Source organism: Mauremys mutica, chromosome 3, assembly GCF_020497125.1.
Source record: "Mauremys mutica isolate MM-2020 ecotype Southern chromosome 3, ASM2049712v1, whole genome shotgun sequence".
NCBI lineage: Eukaryota > Metazoa > Chordata > Testudines > Geoemydidae > Mauremys > Mauremys mutica.
In genome coordinates, this window is record NC_059074.1 from 87,975,788 (window position 1) to 87,995,075 (window position 19,288).

Consider the following 19,288-nt stretch of genomic DNA (forward strand, 5'->3'; position numbering starts at 1 on the left):
CACCCACTTAAGGCAGGTGGGTTTCCCAAGAAGAATTGCTAGGATCATTTTTGGGGGGAAGGATAGCTCAGTGGTTTGAGCATTGGCCTGCTAAACACAGGATTGTGAGTTCAATCCTTGAGGGGGCTGTTTAGGGATCTGGGGCAAAAATCTGTCTGGGGATTGGTCCTGCTTTGAGCAGGGGGTTGGACTAGATGCCCTCCTGAGGTCCCTTCCAACTCTGATATTCTATGATTCTATGCTGGATTGTTTAAATGCCCCTAATTCTGCTTCAGTACCTGGGCAAGTGAGATAGTTCATTAGATGAAGCTTTGCTGTTTAAACCTTGCACCCATCCGGCCTTCTCAGAAGACTGCCCAATCAGCTTGGGAAGAAAGTGTGTGTTGTTTACAACACTAGCGCATATGATTAAAGGTATGGCGAGACAGTTAGCAATCACACACAGAAGACTTAAAAATCACTTGTTTAGAAAACTGATTCATTCAAATCACTGAGCAGGATAAACAGCCCATGGGGAAAACTTTAGCTTATTATGAACTGAGCTACCAAATACACCACTACTGGAACTCACAAGATTTGAATACTCTGGATACCTTCCAAAATAGCTGTCCCTATACATCATTCACACAATGGTTCTAAAAAGCTCTCTTTTAAAAAAAAAATACAATTTTTAATTGCCTTCATTTTTTTCTTATAAATGCTTAAGAGCAGTACAGTATATATAATATGAAGATACCCAATTCAGAGCTAATTTTCCTTCATTTCCTGAATGAACACTTGAGCTATATGTGTATGTCAGTGGTAGCAGCTCTATGGCTTGTTTGTTTCTAGGCAAACCTATATATTTTCACTTAAAAGCAGAAATACCACAAATGTTTTCTTTGATTTCTTCTAAGCCTGTTTGTCTCGCTGTCATTTCATTTTTTAATGACTGCTTTGCTCTTCTGATATACCTGGTTATAGACATCTTTCACCCTCATGGGCAACTGCAACTGAATTAATTATTGCAAAGCGTTGTAACTGAACAGCAATAATGTTCTTTGAGGTGTGTATTACACCAGATTTCCAGATGGTTGAGTTTTTTAATAAACTCAACTTCAACTCATATATCAGTTTTCTCAACTGTCCAGAAATCAGGTTTACAAGTGCAAGTCTCTCTCTCTCTCTCTCTCCCTCTCTCTCTCTCTCTCTCTCTCTCTCTCTCTCTCTCACACACACACACACACACACACACACACTTTTGCCTCTGGGATCACACCAATATACATCAGACAGCAGAAGGTGGAAAATAGTTGCACATATAGTAATTTTAATCCATTCCATTTTTAAATACCACAATAAATTTAATTTTCACAATAAATTAAATAGCCATATTCAGTTTACAAAATAGAATTACTTAGTGTGAAACCAGTATTTACAAACAATATACACTATATACATGATGTTTCTCTTTGTTGACACACAAGCATAGAAGAAAAAATTATTTGATTTTTTTGACACATGATTGACATGCTACAAGTGACACCATGGTCCATACAATTAAACAATAGTGCAAACTCACTACAGAAACTTTGAACCAATGTTGTTTGTACGAGATAGGATATTCTTTTCAAATAATAAGAAAATAGTATTATCCAGTTTCACTGTAACAATTCATCATTGTATTTAAAGTGTCAGTATTCCTTTAGCAAGGTGCATACTTAATATAGCCTGAATGTTATACTTTCCAATATACCCTCACAGCTACACACAATTCCAAGGTGAATTTGCATGTTCTAAACTAACATTCTGTCTGGGTCTATAAATGTGTCACATAAGAAATTTTATTGAACAAGAGGAACACTGACCCTTTTGCACAGTATCTGAATTTATTCCCCTAAATACTACCTTGTCCTTTATTTGTATAGCTTAAAATGATGCAACTATGTAGAGAGTAAAGTTATGTTAGTTACTACTCTGTAGAAAAATTGATCCCACCTTATATTTGGTCACACACTGCATATGTACACGTATGCATGAAAAAAAGTTAGTTTGATAGTTGTGTCTATGAAAAGTGCATATTTTTACTCTAGAAGAGACATTACTGCTTGTCTCCAGGTGCAACACATAGTGTTGTACGAAATTTAGTTTAGGGCCAGTTAAATGTCCTCCCAGTGATCTGGTAAAATTTTTGATTAAAAGGGTGAAAGAATTTGCGCAATTTGGTAATGACAGAGGAATCCACCTCTGGATGAATGCGTCCCTTGCTACCCGCCAGGCACTTGTTAAAGACAATGTTAAATCGCAAGCAGTAAAACCCTCTGGTGGCATTGAAGTATAAATTGTACTGACTTATCCTTGGAGGAAGATTTAGGAACTTCTCCACCAGCTGCAGTTCTGGCAATGGTTCTGTAATGAGCCGATCTCCATCTACAATATGAAACTGCTCGATTGGAAAGTATTTTAACCATCTCTCCAGATGTTTTGTGTAGATGCTGGTTCTCACTGCCTTATACTTAGTGTTCACTTCGCAGGTATTAGGATCAATAGCCAGCTTCTCAAATTTGTAGTAGGTTTTATTCTTTCTTTCCTTCCCCTCCAGCACCTGAGTGTAATCAGAAATAGCTCTTGTTGTGGGTTCCCTGACAATGATCAGTAATTTGATGGATGAGTTCATTTTATAAATCCTTTCAGGTACCTCCTCTGTGATAAAATATGCAGGGCTTTTCTCAATTGTTATTTGATGAGGGTAAGAAAAAGGCATTTTTTTCCTGTACCATTCAATACCCTTGGCATAGTTCTCATCGTTATCAAAGAAGTGAATTTCTTGAGAAGCTTTGACCACTGCAGGATGGAGGTTCAGCATCTCAAGCAGTGCACGGGTGCCTCCTTTCCTCACCCCAATTATAATGGCCTTAGGGAGCTGCTGAACCAAATTGTGAAGTCGGATTTGCTCTTTACTGGCATTGCCCTTACGGAACTCATGTAGCAGCCCACGCTTGAACTGCAGAGCTCGGAGTGGGATCTCATCTTGGCCATGGGATCGAAATCGACCATCAATGGGACAAATGGGCTGCAGCCTGAAATCAAGAAAACAGATGAGATTTTGTCCTGTTGTAAACCATAATGAACATATGTTTGCAAATTTAAATTTAATCCACGTTTTATTAAACAGGGCAGACAATCTGTGGCATTTTTAATTTTCTTCCAAATTCCTATTCATCAAGCTCTTAATTGATAGCAGCATGTTCACAGCACAAGAAAAACAAGTGGCCTGGGTCATATTAGCACCTGCTTTACAACTAGATATTTGACAGATCTGGGCAATGTGCTTTTAGTAGAAAATCCTGAAACAAACAAACTGATTCCAGAATCCTGATGTGTAGTACTATTTTTGGAAATAATATCTTGTCATTTAAGGTATTTATGCTTTCAAAATGCTATTAATAACCTAAGATATGGAATAATGAGACAATTGTCAGGATTCCATGCTACAGAATACATCATAATCCCTGAAAACACTAATGTTCAAGTTTGCACATAATATCTATCTTTAGCTATATCTATAGATGAGTATTACACAACACCCCTGCCCCACATATTAATAGAGCATTATTAAGGTTGCAAAGTCAAGCACTGAAAAGTTAGAAAATGCCAGAATTAAGTGTGTGCGCATTGTGATAGTCATTATTTATATGTTTATATAATATTTTACAGATTGCTAATAATGGGGGGGGGTGACTTACTAGGTTTTTATTAAAAAGCAAACTGAAAAAGCAGAATTTCCATCATGTGGCATCAAATTGACACCCACGTGGTTCATCTGCAGAATAGGAACCTTTAGAATCACTGCAGAGACTTCTGTCACTTGAAGTAATAGTGGGTCTAATAGCAGTAGTATGTTGTCATCCTCCATGTGGATCCGCACTTGAGGATGAGACAGCACAGTTTGCCTGCAGATTTCACAGCTATTTGCTGATAGCAGAGGAATAGTAAAACTCAGTAATCCTGGGTTCTAGTCCAGCCTCTGGAGGGATATGTGCTCTAATGAGCAGACTCTTGTGTTTTTGCCCCATGCAAATTTGACCAGTACTGAAGTGAGGCTTACTGGCCTTTAGTTGCCAGGTCACGTCGGGAGCCCTTTTTAAAAATTGGCATCACATTAGCTATCCTCCAGTCATTTGGTACAGAAGCTGATATAAATGATAGGTTACATATGATAGTTAGTAGTCCTGAAATTTCACATTTGAGTTCCTTCAGAACTCTTGGGTGAATACCATCAGGTCCTGGAGACTTATTACTGTTTAGTTTATCAATTTGTTTCAAAACCTCCTCTAATGATTCCTCAATTTAGGACAGTTCCTCAGATCTGTCACCCAGAAAGAATGGCTCAGGTTTGTTAATTACATTTCATGCCTCAGGGCATAAGACAAACTCCTGAAGGAGTCAAGAAGGAATTTTTACCCCACCTACAGAATCACATAATTGGCTATCTATAGTTTTAACCTCCTCTGAAACATCAAGCATTGGTCACAGCTGAAGGCAAGATACCAGCTTAGGGGTCTGATCCTGTGAGGCACTGAGTCCACCTGATAGCACTGAATGCCTTCCTCAATAGTGGGACTGAAGTGAATGGAAGAGGAAGGGACCTAAACACCTTGGAAAGCATCAACACCACATAGGGATGGGGCCCAGGTTGGCCAGTAGTCTGATTTGATATTGCAGTTCCCATGTTGTTCCTATGCAGTTTTACATGCTCTAGCTATTTTGAATAGAAGCATGTCACAGTTTTACACTTCGGCCATATTTTCCCAGGGTAAGGGGTGAGCAGGGTCATTGGCATAGACCTGTGTACACAACCCCAATCTGTTCAGACCTAGGCCTTACCCACAGGGAACTCCAAGCTCTGTTTTCAGTCATGCTTCCAAAGCTGGCATATATCAAAGCAATCCCACGTTGTTCTTAGGTCTCAAAGACATTATCAGCTGTTAGGGATAGGTCTGTTACATCCCAAATAGTTTCTCAAGAGTGTGCCTGGTCAAGAGTGCCAAATACTCTCTAAATTCCTCTCTGTGAATTTTCCACTGCTCTCAAAGAAATCACTTGCAGACACAACCTCCTTGTCTGGTGCATTCAGCTCCAGAACATCATGGCTAATTAACATAGTTAAAAATTCTCAAACCCTGCAGCAATCTTTCACGTGCAATAGGATTCAAAACTCGATAAGCAACTCTGCAGGCTCATACATAATTTTAACTACCACTGTCGCACATTAATTGCTTTTCTGTAAATTTAGAAAAGAAGATACATAAATACATCATAACTGTTTTGCTGAGACTAGAGGTCAACGCACAGATGCACACATACAAAAATGAGCTACTGTAATGACATTTGTACTGTATGCTGCTTTATTCCTCCTCTGAAAACAAGCACCAATGCACACAGAATACAAATAGACAGATAAAAATACTTTGACTTGGACAAGCAGCACCTCTCTCCCTTTTCCCATTCCCTGCCCACAAAAAGGAGGAAGAAATAATGAAAATCAATATTAAGGTGGATAGTCTTTCTATACATCAGTAGGAAAATCTATACATTTGGAGATCTATACATTTTAAGCAAAAGAGGAGAAAAAAACCCCAGTTATAATTAATAAATCCAGATCCATTTATAATTAAGACTGTGACTTATGCCTGGTTGTTTAATTACTTACCTATCCAAGCTCCCAACTCTGGCAACTAGATATAGGAGACTTCCAATAGCAAGGCTGCCTAGCACAAAGAGCTTCTGTCTCAGCAACGCCTGCTGTTTGAATAGCATGGCCCTCCATCAATCTTCAGGACTTCTTCAGTCTGCAGGGACCAGAACACATAAACCACTCATCAGCAAGTGGCAATACACTGGCTAATGTTTATTAACAGGCAGGCAATCAATTCTTACAAGTGATTAAGCCTTACTTGCAAAAATCTTTTCAAGCGGCATTGGTATTAGAAAAAACTTGTTTATTTTGCTCTTTTTCTGCCACTCATAATAAAGCCAAGCAACATATCTAGGAAGTGGAACTTGCTATTTAATAGCCAGTTTAACTATGTTCACCATTACTCGGAGAGGCAGTGTCCAGTGGCTAGAACCTGGGGATTGGGAGTAGGGGTGGCTCCAGGCACCGGCACAGCAATCACGTGCCTGGAGTGGTAAGCCGCGGGGGGTGGCATGTCGGTCGCCATGAGGGTGGCAGTCACGCAGCCTTCGGCAGCGTTTCTGCAGGAGGCCCGCCGGTCCCGTGGCTTCAGTGACGAATCGGCAGCAGGTACGCCGAAGGTGCGGGACCGGCAGATCACCCGCAGAAACGCCACCGAATCAGCTTGACCAGAGGACCGCCCACAGGCATGCCACCAAAGGCCACCTGACTGCCGTGCTTGGAGCGGCAAAAAACATAGAGCCGCCCCTGATTGGGAGTCAGGAAAGCAAGTCACTTCTTCTCCCTATGTATCTTTGCCTGTCTCGTCTGTTTAGCTGGTAAACCCTTTGGGGGCACAGACTGTCTCTCATTAAGTGTCTGTACATAGCCTATTACAATAGGAACCTGATCCTGATTGAAGTGTCTACTGGTACATCTGCACAGCTTGTAGCAGCCAGCCTCCCAATCTGGGCTGACAGACTTGGGGCAGCAAGGTTTGCACTACCACTCTTAAAATAGACAGCGCTTTGAAGTTTTGGCTCAGGCTGGAGCTCGGGCTTTGAATGCTAGGGAGGGGGGTGGGCTTCAAGCCCCAACCTCCAGCCCAAGCAGTATGTTCAAAGTGCTGCCTATAGAGCTATACTTAGTGTGCTGGAGCAAGTCCCGCTGCCCCGAGTCTGTCAGCCCAGGCTGGGCGGTTCGCTGACGTGGGCTTTGTAGACATACCTTAAGGTGCTTCTGTAATGCTAATAAATAATAATAATAAAGTCTGGTAAAGATATAGGAGCAGATCATGGCTCCAAGCCTTCATTTAGCCTGTAGTACTGAATTATTTCTTATTTATACGACAGGAGCCCCACAATAATAGTCCTAAGATCATGGCTGTATAGTGCTAGGCACGGCACAAACACAGAGTAAGAGCGAGTCCCTGCCCTGAAGAGTTTACAAAGGAAGTATTATTGTTCCCTTAGGGAAAAAAGAGATGGGGAACGACAGTACAGAGAGATTCACTGATTTGCCCAAGGTCACAGAAGAAATCTATAGCACAGATGGGAATTGAACTTAAGTTTGAGTTGCTGCCTAGTGTCGTAACCACAAAACCATCTTTCCTCTTTCCTTTTTTTTTATTATTATATTTTTTCCTAGCCTTTCAAAATTAAACACAAAAATGCTCCCAAAATAACGAATTTTAGATTTTAAGCAGTGCAGACAATCCATAGCTGGAGCTTAATATGTGAACAATTTAAAAGTGAGGAAAAAATATACAGATACTACATCTCTGTGTAGATTCATTATTACTAATTACTACTTTAATTAAATTCCTTTAATAAGGAATAGGTGAGGGGCAAGAAATAATGATGATAATGAGAGCAAATTTCCATAGATTTACAGTCTTAAATCCTACACTGCTGCTTTCTGTAGATAAAAGAAAGGTTTCAGTATTACAGTAATTGGTTCTGAATTTCAGCTCTCAAGAAACATACACGATCCTCCCCATATGAGAATAAGACATAGTCCAAATGTCCTCCCTTGTCTAGCCACTTGGATCCCAATGGATTAGTCATGTTAAGTCATATCTGCAGGCCTTTCCGTGATTATGGAGCTATGCAGGACATAGGAAAATTAAATTACAGATAACTTGGCTCCTGAACATAGATTCCATAGGGTCTCATTCTTTCAGTAATCATGTTGTCCTTAACACACACACACATCTATCTATCTATCTATCTAATGTGTGTGTGTGTATATGTTAAGAGGCTTATTGGGATTCACAATTTCTTTAAAATGTTTGTACCAGTTTTGTGTGTTTGTGCAAGAGAGAGTTATAGAGGAAACAGTTGCATCCATTACCAACCAGGATGAAATATAATGGCAGCTTACGTATTTACATTTCACACATACACCCCATTCCCATTCCACCACTTATGAATTACTTATAATGTTTGCAAACATATTCATTTGGGGTGAATTTCTTTCAGCTCAGAGGTGATTTATTTTTAAAGTTTTCATGAAAATTTGTCCAGCCAGTTTTGAGTTTTGCATGTATTAAAATAAAAATCCCACTTTATCCATATATTTCTATCAGAAATGTGGTGCATGCCTATCTAAAGAGTAGAACGAGTTTTGCTCATACTGGATTTGTTTTTTGCAGATCTCCTTGAGACCAAAGGAACCAGCCAAATTTGAAGGAAATTGGTTCAGTAGTTTTGAAGTTATAAGAGCTGACCTTTTTTGTGCACAAGTAACAGTTTCGTCTTTTATGTTTCTTTGCTCAATCAGCTTAGAAACTTGCAGGGGGAGGAGAGAACACAAGCATAACAGTCTTTGTTATTAGGTTTTTCTGCTCAGTGTACTGTAGCTTTGAATGTTAGGAGCACTGTGAAGAAATCAGGCATAATATAAATTTTCAAAAACGTTGAAGGCCAAATTAATTCCTGCTGTAACTCCCTTGACATCAGTAGAGTTAGAGCAGAGAACATTTGCCCCTTAAAGCCCTAAAATCCCGCTTCTAGCAATGCCTGAAAATGCTAATTCACGTGACACCATCAGAACTCCAATTTAGTTTTAAAAATCATTTCAAAGTGATTTCCTTCCTCTGAATGGTACACTGCTGTCTAATCTTTGTCTGCCTTTTGGCTCACAAATTCATTTGAACAGGAAGCACGTCTTTATTTATTATTTTTTTTAACAGTGTGAAGACCATTGTTAGTATGGAAAACAGAATTAATAATTAATTTATAAATCTCGTCTTGTAAGTACATCAGGAAGCTCTGGATAGTGATGGTGATGAAAGCACTTGTAGCTCCTTAAACCTCATGTAACTCAGAAGCATAGACCGAGGCTACGTCTTCACTACCCGCCGTATCGGCGGGTAGCGATCGATTTTTCAGGGATCGATATATCGCGTCTCATCTAGACGCGATATATCGATCCCCGAACGCGCTCGTATCGATTCCGGAACTCCACCACCGCGAACGGCGGTGGCGGAGTCGACATGGAGAGCCCCGGACATCGATCCCGCGCCGTGAGGACGGGTAAGTGATCGATATAAGATACTTCGACTTCAGCTACGTTATTCACGTAGCTGAAGTTGCGTATCTTATATCGATTTTCCCCCTTAGTGTAGACCAGCCCCTAGAAACCCAAGAGTTCTATTCCCCCTCTGCTGGTGACTAGTTCAGCAGTATGTTAGCACTTTCTGAGCCTGATTCAAAGTCTACTGCTGCTGACTTGAATGCAGTGAGTTTTGGATTAGGCTTCTAAAACCCTCTCCATAAAATTACAGTTACACCTGAAAAAAGTACTGGGAAGTAGTTAAATAAATATCACCACCATGATTTTTACAATGGAACAAGGTTTAGAGAAGTAATTTCTTGACATCTGAAATGACTGCATCTTGGAATAACTAGTTGTAAAGCATATAAAAGTTATTTGTAGTCCTATGCAACAGAGGAATGGGTTCAAGAATTAGTTATAGTTAAACCACTAAGTAATACCAACCAAAATACAATTGAGGTAAAAAATCCTTCAGACAGGAATGTTACAAAAACTTAATATAGCAGCACTTAACTTTTGAAAGTAAAGAAATTAATACCCTCAGATTCCATGGAAGCTGTGTAGTCTCTAAAAGTATGCACACCCTCAACTAAAAAGAAAACAGGAAGATAAGAAAGGAGATATGGCAAAGTGGAAAGACACAAGAGGCTATTTGAACCAAACAAGTGTCTTTCAGAATTTGTTATTGGAAGCTACAGAAAGAAGCATAAATTGTGACAATTAAAATATAAATTAGCACGGCTCAGCAGGATCTTTAAGAGTAACCAACTGACGTCATAAAAACAACTAACAATAAGTGGGTTAAATATATCAGAAGCAGGAAACCTGCAAGAAAAGTGGTGGTTCCCCCAGGAAGTAAAGGGAACAAATAAGAACTTTGTAGAGAAGTTAAATGATTTTTCTACATCAGTCTTTATCACAGAGGATGTTTGGGAAATACCTTTATAATCAAAGCCCTCCCTGTCCATGTCCACCTGAAGGAGCACTCTCCCGTTGTGACCACAAAATCCCATGACAGCTACATTACAATGAGAGAATGGAACTGTTTACAACTAGGAGAATGAATGTAGCAGACAGAATTGTCCCAGCAACTGGACCATGAGTGGGGAAGTTCCTATCACAAGAGAGAACCTCAGCAGTTTCAGACCAAAATGCAAATCCCATTGCTGCAGATTAGCCTTCCTCAATAATTTTGAGGAAATTAAAATCCAAGCAAACTACTCCTACCTATTGGGAATGGAAGAGAGAGATTTTGTGTTTAGTATTTAAAATCTTGTGAGGTCTTAGATATTATGTTGATGGCATAGTGTAAGGCCTTAGATAAAACTGAGCTCAAGAATTTGTGCCAAAGGCAAATTTGAACATCACAAAATTATACTTACAGACCAAGCCCTTACCCTTCTATATGATATTATTGCATATATTCATATAGGCTATTATAGTATAGACATACCCATATATTTAGATAGATATGCAGAGAGATGGATTTAATCACAATGAAATAAGCAAAGGCTTTTCATGAAACAGTCATGACACATAAGAAGTGGTATAAAATTTCAAAATATGTAATGAAAAAACATCAGCATTTTTCATGATGAAAGAAGGAAAGAAATTTAACTATTATTGTTAAAAAGGATTTCTTTGTATCATATTTATAAATTAGCTAAAACAGATATTTTGCACACCAGCAGGGGTCATCTGTTGACCAATAAATATCTGCCTACATATATTACAGAGACAAGGTGGGTGAGGTAGTATCCTGGGACCAACATGGCTATATTACAGACAGATCTTTGAATCTATTGATAGTTTAAAATGTGGTTAATAAGAAATGGAACAAAGTCCTTAATACCTTTTTCTCTCTCCTTTCACTTTCTGTGTTCTTTTAATTATAAAGACACACAGCTCCGCGAGTTGTTCACTGTGAGTAAAATTCATACACCTCAAGTAGATTGGTTTTGTGGGAGGAGCTATATGGTGGCCGGAAAGGGAAAGAATCCACTCCCCTCATAAGTGCACATGCTGTAGAACAGTTTTTGATCCCCTTCATTGCCTGGGTTGGAATAATGGCTGCAACCCCTCCTATATGAGGGTGTGTGATCCCTGGATGCACATAATGGCAGACACACTAGCTATGACCTGCCCCTCCCTTGGCCTACTCTAAACACCCACTTTGTGCTGAGTGGCTGGTAAGCAGACCTAGTATGGAATCAAGCTGAGCAGCAAGTGTAGCATTCTCCTTGCACCCATTCCACAGGTGCCCATGTCTGAGCAATTAAACTATAGCAACATTACTGAAGCTGGTGAATTGCATTAACAGAGAACTACTACACATATGATGAGTAGTAACAGTATTTTTCATCAAAGGGCAGTTGATAAGAACATAAGAACGGCCATACTGGGTCAGAACAATGGTCCATCTAGCCCAGTATCTTGTCTTCTGACAGTGGCCAGATGCGTCAGAGGGAATGAACAGAATAGGACAATTATTGAGTGATCCATCCCCTGTTGTCCACTCCCAACTTCTGGCAGTCAGAGGTTTAAGGACACCCAGAGCATGAGGTTGCATCCCTGACTATCTTGGCTAATAGTCATTGATGGACCTAGCCTCCATGAACATCATTCATCAATATATTAGAAGGAGTGATGTAAGCAAGACATGAAAAATATTTTTTCCACTCTACTCAGCACCTATAAGGCCTCAGCTACACTTCAGGAAAGATGTAGACAATTTGGAAAAAGTCCAGAAGAGAACCACAAAATGATTAAAGTCCAGAGAACATGGCCTATGAGGAAAGACTGAAAAAAATAGTTTAGTCTGGACAACAGAAGACTGTATGTAAAAAGTTGTTATAAAGAGGGGGGTGATAAATCTCTTTATTCACTGAGGACAGGACAAGAAGTAATGGACTTAAATTGCAGAAATGAAGATTTAGGTTAGACATTAGGAAAAACTTCCTATTTGTAAGGATAATTAAACACTGGAAGAAATTACCTACAGAAATTGTGGAATCTCCATCACTGTGGATTTTTAAGAACAGATTAGGCAAACACCTGTAAGTGATGGACTAGGAAATTCTTAGTCCTCCCTGAGTTCAGGGGATTGGAGTAGATAACTTGTCATGGTCCTTTCCAGTCCCACTTTTGTATGATTCTATATTGATAGTTACTTCATGAATGGTCTCGATAGGGACTACTCGCTGAATAAGGTACTACTTAGTGTGATTAAAGGTGTCAGAACATAGCACCTCATTAGCAATTTTTAAAATTAAAAAAATTGTTTTCTTCCACTGCTTTGAACAATGTGCATAGATAACTGCTCTAAAATTATTATTTTTCTGTCAAAACTGCCTATCCCTGAATAATATTTTCATATCTTAAATAAGACTTCTTAGCTGAAACTTGGATGCTCTTCTATTAATTAAATCTTTGGAAAATATTTAAACTAATCACCCTCTTAGCTATTTTGAAGACGGTGAAGCCCATTTTATCTAAATAAGGAGAGAGCTTGGCATTCACTGGAATTCAAAATATTAAAAGCAGTTAGAAGCATTGACGTAGAAACCATCAGCAAAGAGCCATTCATGCTGGAAATATGTTTTGCCAGTAGACTACACTCCCAGTTGAAATTTACAAGTAGATTTTCCCTGTGCTGCTTTATCAATGTGTAAAAATTCCAGGCTATGGGATTATTTATTTATTTATTTACACAGACTCATGCATGTAGAAGCATGCTGCACAAAAGAAGGTTGGTAAATCTCACGCTGTCTTTGCTACCTAATCTCAGACCTTGTTTACACTGGGGCTTTTTGCACTGGCATAGCTACAGTAATGTAGCTGCACTGCTGAGAACCCCTGTTGTAGATGTACTGCAACAGTATAAAAAGTGACTTGCACCGGTGGGGCTTTACCCCAGTTTTTAAACCAAGGTAAGACACATTGGTGCAAACCACTTTTTTGGAGCAGTGCAGCACATGTACAAGTTGGGGTTTGCATCGGTGCAGTTATACCAGTGTAGCTGCCCTGTGCAAAAACCCAGTGCAGACAAGTCTTTACCATGCTCTTCTTGAAATCTTATTCTTCCTTGGCTTGACTCTGTCCTCTCCTGGCTCTCCTCCTACCTCTCTAATTGCACCTTCAGTATGTCCTTTGGAGGATCCTTCTCACACTCCTTCAGCTTCCTGTAGGAGTTCCCTTTCTCTTCCTTGGTTCTCTTCTGTTCTTCCTCTTATCTTTATTTTTTACACCTTATCTTTGGGTAATCTCACCCATAATCACAAATTTAACTATTATCTATATGCTGACGACTCACAGATCTACCTCTGTACTCCAGACCTGTCCAAACTAAGATCTCAGCCTGTCTCTCTGACATCTCCTCATGGATGTCTAGCCATCAGCTCAAACTCAACATGGTTAAAACAGAGCTCTTAATCTCACCCCACCTCGCCTGCTTCCTTGACTACTATGGACAACGCCACCATGCTGTCTGTCACTCAGACCCATAACCCGTAAGCTTCATCTTCAACTTGGACCTCCATCTAGGTTCTCATATCCAGGCTATGTTTAAATCTTGCTGTTCCTTTCTACATAACATCGCTAAGACATAGCCTTTCCTACCCAGATCCAGACAGCTAAAACTCTCATCCATGCTCTCATCATCTCGCATCTCAATTACTACAGCATCCTGCTCTCTGGCCTTGACAAACGCAATCTTGCATCTCATATCCATTTAGAATGCTGCTGCAAAGATAATTCTACTAGCCCATCGTTTTGACCATGTCACCCTTCCTTGCATTGCCCCCTTCTCTATGTTATCAAACATAAAATTCTTGTCTTCTTTTTCAAGGCTCTTCCCGGCCTATCTCCATCCAGCCCATCATCTCTCATTCACTCATTCAAGATGTCAACACTTGCTTCCCATTTACCAATGATGCCAACCTCCGTTGTCCACTTGTTAAATTTTCAAACAAGAATCTTTGTGCTTTCTCCCATGCTGCCCCTCACACTTGAGAGGAGCTATCTGTAAGCACCTGCAAATCTACCTCGTTATCCACCTTCAAATCTCTCCTTCAAACTGTCTTTTGCTACAAAAAAGTTGACAGTAGCTAGGCTGCTGCTGTGCTGACACCACCACCTATCCTGCTGACCAATGTTGTCTCACTGCTTCCTTGTGTTCCCCCATCTGTCTGTATCCATCTGTTGTCTCGTGTCTTATATTTACATTGTAAGTCCTCTGGGGGCAGGGACCATTTGTTTGTTCTGTGTCTATCCTGCACCTAGTATAATGGGGTCTTGATCTAGGGTGACCAGACAGCAAATGTGAAAAACTGGGACAGGGGGTGGGGGGGTAATAGGAGCCTATATAAGAAAAAGACCCAAAAATCGGGACTGTCCCTATAAAATCGGAACATCTGGTCACCCTAGTCCTGATCTATGACTGGGGCTCCAAGGCACTACCATGAGGAGGAAGTGGCCTCTTTTTTTGTCAACACAAACCAGTAAATACTTCTGCTCAGTCAGGGTGGATTTGAAGTGTGGAATCAGCTTTAACCTGCACATAATCTTTCAGTATGACCCTTTCACTGCTTGCATGGTGCATTTAAAGAAATATATCTGCCAAACGTGGAAAAATGAAGGCATGACAAGGCAAATAAAGTATTTCTGTCTATAAATAACTTGCTCACTCACTTACACACTCCTTTTTGCAGAAAAATATAATTATTTCTCGAGGCTAACTGTGTTTTCCCCTCATTAAAAATTATAAACGAGCACAACACAGGAAATAAATATCACCTATGGATCAGACAAAGAAAAACAGCATGAGACAAGACATGTTCACTCTGCTTGTGCAGGGATGGGCAAAGTTAGGCTGGGATTTGCAGTGGTGCCAGGGGATTTAGATGCCCAATTCCCATTTAGAATCCTGTGGCACCTTATAGACTAACAGATGTTTTGCAGCATGAGCTTTCGTGGGTGAATACCCACTTCTTCGGATGCATGTAGTGGAAATTTCCAGACGCAGGTATAAATATGCAGGCAAGAATCAGGCTAGAGATAATGAGGTTAGTTCAATCAGGGAGGATGAGCAATGCCCCTCTGCTATGTACATTGGCCAAACTGGACAGTCTCTACGGAAAAGGATAAATGGACACAAATCATATATTAGGAATGGCAATATACAAAAACCTGTAGGAGAACACTTCAACCTCCCTGGCCACACCATAGCAGATTTAAAGGCAGCCATCCTGCAGCAAAAAAACTTCAGGACCAGACTTCAAAGAGAAACTGCTGAGCTTCAGTTCATCTGCAAATTTGACACCATCAGCTCAGGATTAAACAAAGACTGTGAATGGCTTGCCAACTACAAAACCAGTTTCTCCTCCCTTGGTTTTCACACCTCAGCTGCTAGAAGAGGGCCTCATCCTCCCTGATTGAGCTAACCTCGTTATCTCTAGCCTGCTTCTTACTTGCATATATATACCTGCCTGTAATGAGGCGGCCTGGCTCCCGGCCGCACCTGAGAGGGAGGAGCCAGAACAGCCGCCCCAGTGGCGGAGCCACCGCCGCCTGTCCCCGCCCCCCAGAAGTTAAGGGGCGGGACAGGAAGTATAAAGGCCCGGCCCCAGCACTCAGTTGCAGCCTGGCGGCCGGAGAGGACAGACGCTACTGACCGAGCTCCTGCTGGACCGAGTCTTCCCCGAGCCCGGTACCCTGAGGTGGACTGGCCGAGCCTTCCCCGAGCTCGGTACCCCGAGGAGCTGCCCGAGCGTCCCCCCGACCTGTGTCTGGAGGAGCAGCCCAACCTAGCCAGCCCTCAGCACGACGAGGAGCCCATGGTATGGGACCCCGCTGCGGACACCAGCGATGAGCAGGTACCCATGGAGGGGGAGATGGGAAGTAGCCTGGGGGTAGCTGACCCCAGTCTGGCTACTGCAGATTTCGAGCCGATGTTGGTTTGTTGCGGTCAGGACCCCACCGACACAGCAGCAGACTAACTGCTGCTGTTAGGGCCCCGGGCTGGGACGCAGAGGAGTGGGTGGGCCTGTGTCCCCCCTGCCACCCCACTCACGGGTGGCAGTCTCCCCCTCACCCCAGCGCTCAGACCCAGAAGTCTGGACTCACCTATTGTTGCTGCTCAGCTCCTGCTTCAAGGACCTGATCCCCTGAACTATTGTTGCTGCTCAGCTCCTGCTTCAAGGATCTGAGCCCCTGAACTATTGTTGCTGCTCAGCTCCTGCTTCAAGGACCTGAGCCCCTTGAACTACTGTTTGTTGCCCCGCCCTGAGTGAGGGCTTGGGCTTAAACCACTGTTAATTTTGCTCAGCCCTGCCTGAGGGTCTGAGCCCTTGAACCACTGTTTGTTGCCCCGCCCTGACTGAGGGCTTGGGCTTAAATGACTGTTTATTTTGCTCAGCCCCTACCTGAGGGTCTGAGCCCTTAGACTATTGTTTGTTGCCTGCCCTGACCTAGGGCTTGGACCTTCGGAGACTGAACGACTGATCTAGGCCACAGGACTCTTTGCTGCTTTTACAGATCCAGACTAACACGGCTACCCCTCTGATACTTGACACCAGTGGGTGGGAGGCACTGGGGGGGGGAGGGGGAGCACCCACTATTTTTTTCCTCTGGATGCTCCAGCCCCAGAGTACCCATGAAGTTGGCGCCTATGGAGAAGACCTCTTAAGAGCGCTATTTGAAACTTAAAGATCTGTGACATTCTGTGGTGTATAAGCTCTGAAAGCCAGGAACACACTCATACACTGGGCCAGACTGTTCAAGTGACAGCTCTCAGGCCCCATGCAAGAGGAAAACAATGGGGAGCGGGGGGAAAAGGGGGAGCTCATCTCTGCAGCTTGGTGTTACAGAACTTCATGGTGCCCAAGAGCTCTTACAAATGAGCTCTCTGTTCCCTGAGCAGTACTCCGTCCCATTCTTGAGCCATTTGTCCTTCTCCCATTGCGGTAGAGCAAGCTGCCAAAGTTACTACAGCCTTGGGGCTTTATCATCTCTCTTACACGGCCCCAGTTTGGAGGAGAGACAGATGTGTTCCTGCGCCCGTGTTAAATAAAAAAGCGAACAAACCTGTTGGCAAGAGAGGCCAAAAGGGGTAATTTCTTCTGCTCCTGATCAACTGTGATAGTGGGAGCCACACTTGAAAAACCATTAGGGGATATACCCCCATTGGAAGAAAGCATCCTTCTCCTGTCATCAACATGTGACACCTTTAAATTAACTGGACCTGATTCGTCTCTCACACCAGTTTTACACTGATTTCAATGGCGTTACTCCCAATTGATGCTGGTGGAATTAGGAGAATTGCTAGCTAGTGACACAACTTGATTTACACAGTGATTTGTTATATTTAATTTCTTCAGCTTGGTTTAGTTCCTTCATCCTCTTTCCTGCTGACAGTTGCCACTGTGGCATACGATACCATGCTCAATGGTCATCAAACACAAGATGCATGAGTTAGCAGTGAGCCAGTTAAAAGAAAAAGATAGAGTGGCTCTAGCTGTAAAACTCATATAATTTATGCAGGAACTTGGAATAACCTTGGAGCTATGCAGTCTGTGTTTGCAGTGGACATCAGTCAAGTTATCCATCTGGTCTGGCTTTGTCTGCTCCTGGCTCATGTGCATTACAGAACCCACATCCTAGTTCCTTTGGGGATTATGGGATGGCCTTAGTAATGACTATGTTGTAAGAGAGAGGAGTGTGGATGAAAATCGGAATCAACACAAAATTAATTAAAAGTTTAATTTTCATTGGCTTTGAGCTATATGCAGACATCTTTATATAATACTCATATCCAAACAGATACTTGTACTTTCAGTAAATATGGAATAAAAGCACAATCCTAAATCCTAAATTAGGGCCAAACCCTGTTTCCCCTGAAAAAGTAGGTTTGTGCAAGGGTTCTAGATATGTGGTGTTTAGATACCATGCTGATCAATACCCTGTATATGTCTCAACAGCTGGAAGAGCTGGTCTAGAAATGATAAAAGAACATTCACAAATAATTTATTTGCCAGTTGAGGGGGGAAAAGAATTGTGAATTATTTATCAGGTCAATATTATTCAACCATCAATAGAGCTGGGAGAATAAATTATCAGTTTACTTGGGAATAATTTATTCATCATTTGATGACAGCAGGGAGAGGGCTGGAAATTAATGAAATTAACTATAGTCAGTCAGAAACAGCTAAACAGGGCACCGACACAGGAGCTGAGGACATGGAATCCTCTCCCCAGCTTGGTGGCAGGCTGTGGAGCAACAGACTGAGCAGCTGTTTTTCAGTTTCTACTATAGCTTATGGTTAGTACAATATCATCCATTCCTTTTGTTCCAGCATGTGAGGGTTTGGGTCAATGGATCTATGTAGCTGTTGGGAAGTTATGTGGCCACACCACCTCTTCCAGTTCCCCCATTACCTATGCAAGGTTGGCACCTGAGCCAACACCCATTTAAGTGAATAGCAGGACTCACTGATTTCAGTGTCATTGCATCAGGCCCCTGGAGCATGCTAGCACGTAGCCGTATTCCGCAGAACACTATAGTTACAGAGGCCCCTGTGCAGCTTCCTAGGGCACAACTAGACAGCATTTTGAGCAAGCTTCCTAGCCCAAGTTGACAGACTCGGGTTAGTGGGCTCACGCTAGCACTGTAAAAATAGCTGTATGGACACGGCTTTGAAGTTGTGGCTCAGCCTAGAGCTCAGGCTTCAGAGGCCAACCCCCCTCCTTAGGCAAGAGCCCAAGCTCCAGCAGCTTCAAAGTGCTGTCTATGCAGATATTTTTGGAGCACTAGCACAAGCCCCGCTAGCCTGAGTCTGTCGACCTGGGCTGGGAGCGTCGCTCCAATTGCTATGTAAATGTACACTCAGTGTCTTAACATCTTTTGTCGGGGGCCTACCCTGCAGCAGAGTCAGACCTGGTCTACACTACACATTTAAATCGACATAAGGCAGCTTACATCAACCTAATTATGTCAGTGAACACACTACAGCCTTGTCCAGCCGATGTAAGTGCCCTACTACACCGACATCATAACCCCATCTCCACGAGAGGCATAGG

At 41.9% G+C, this 19,288-nt stretch overlaps 1 protein-coding gene across 4 annotated transcripts in view; it reads right to left on the reverse strand.

Annotated features, from left to right (window-relative positions):
- Window positions 1-1,337: 1,337 nt before the first annotated feature.
- HS3ST5 (heparan sulfate-glucosamine 3-sulfotransferase 5) overlaps window positions 1,338-19,288 on the reverse strand; it is a 276,592-nt gene continuing 258,641 nt past the window's right edge. For all 4 annotated transcript variants that reach the window (XM_045008681.1, XM_045008680.1, XM_045008679.1 and 1 more), the window contains 2 exons: window positions 5,693-5,831; window positions 1,338-3,059 (listed from right to left, as the gene is read on the reverse strand). In XM_045008681.1, the coding sequence (XP_044864616.1) occupies window positions 2,129-3,059; window positions 5,693-5,799 (1,038 nt within the window). In that variant the 5' untranslated portion in view covers window positions 5,800-5,831 and the 3' untranslated portion in view covers window positions 1,338-2,128. The remainder of the gene's footprint in view (window positions 3,060-5,692; window positions 5,832-19,288) is intronic.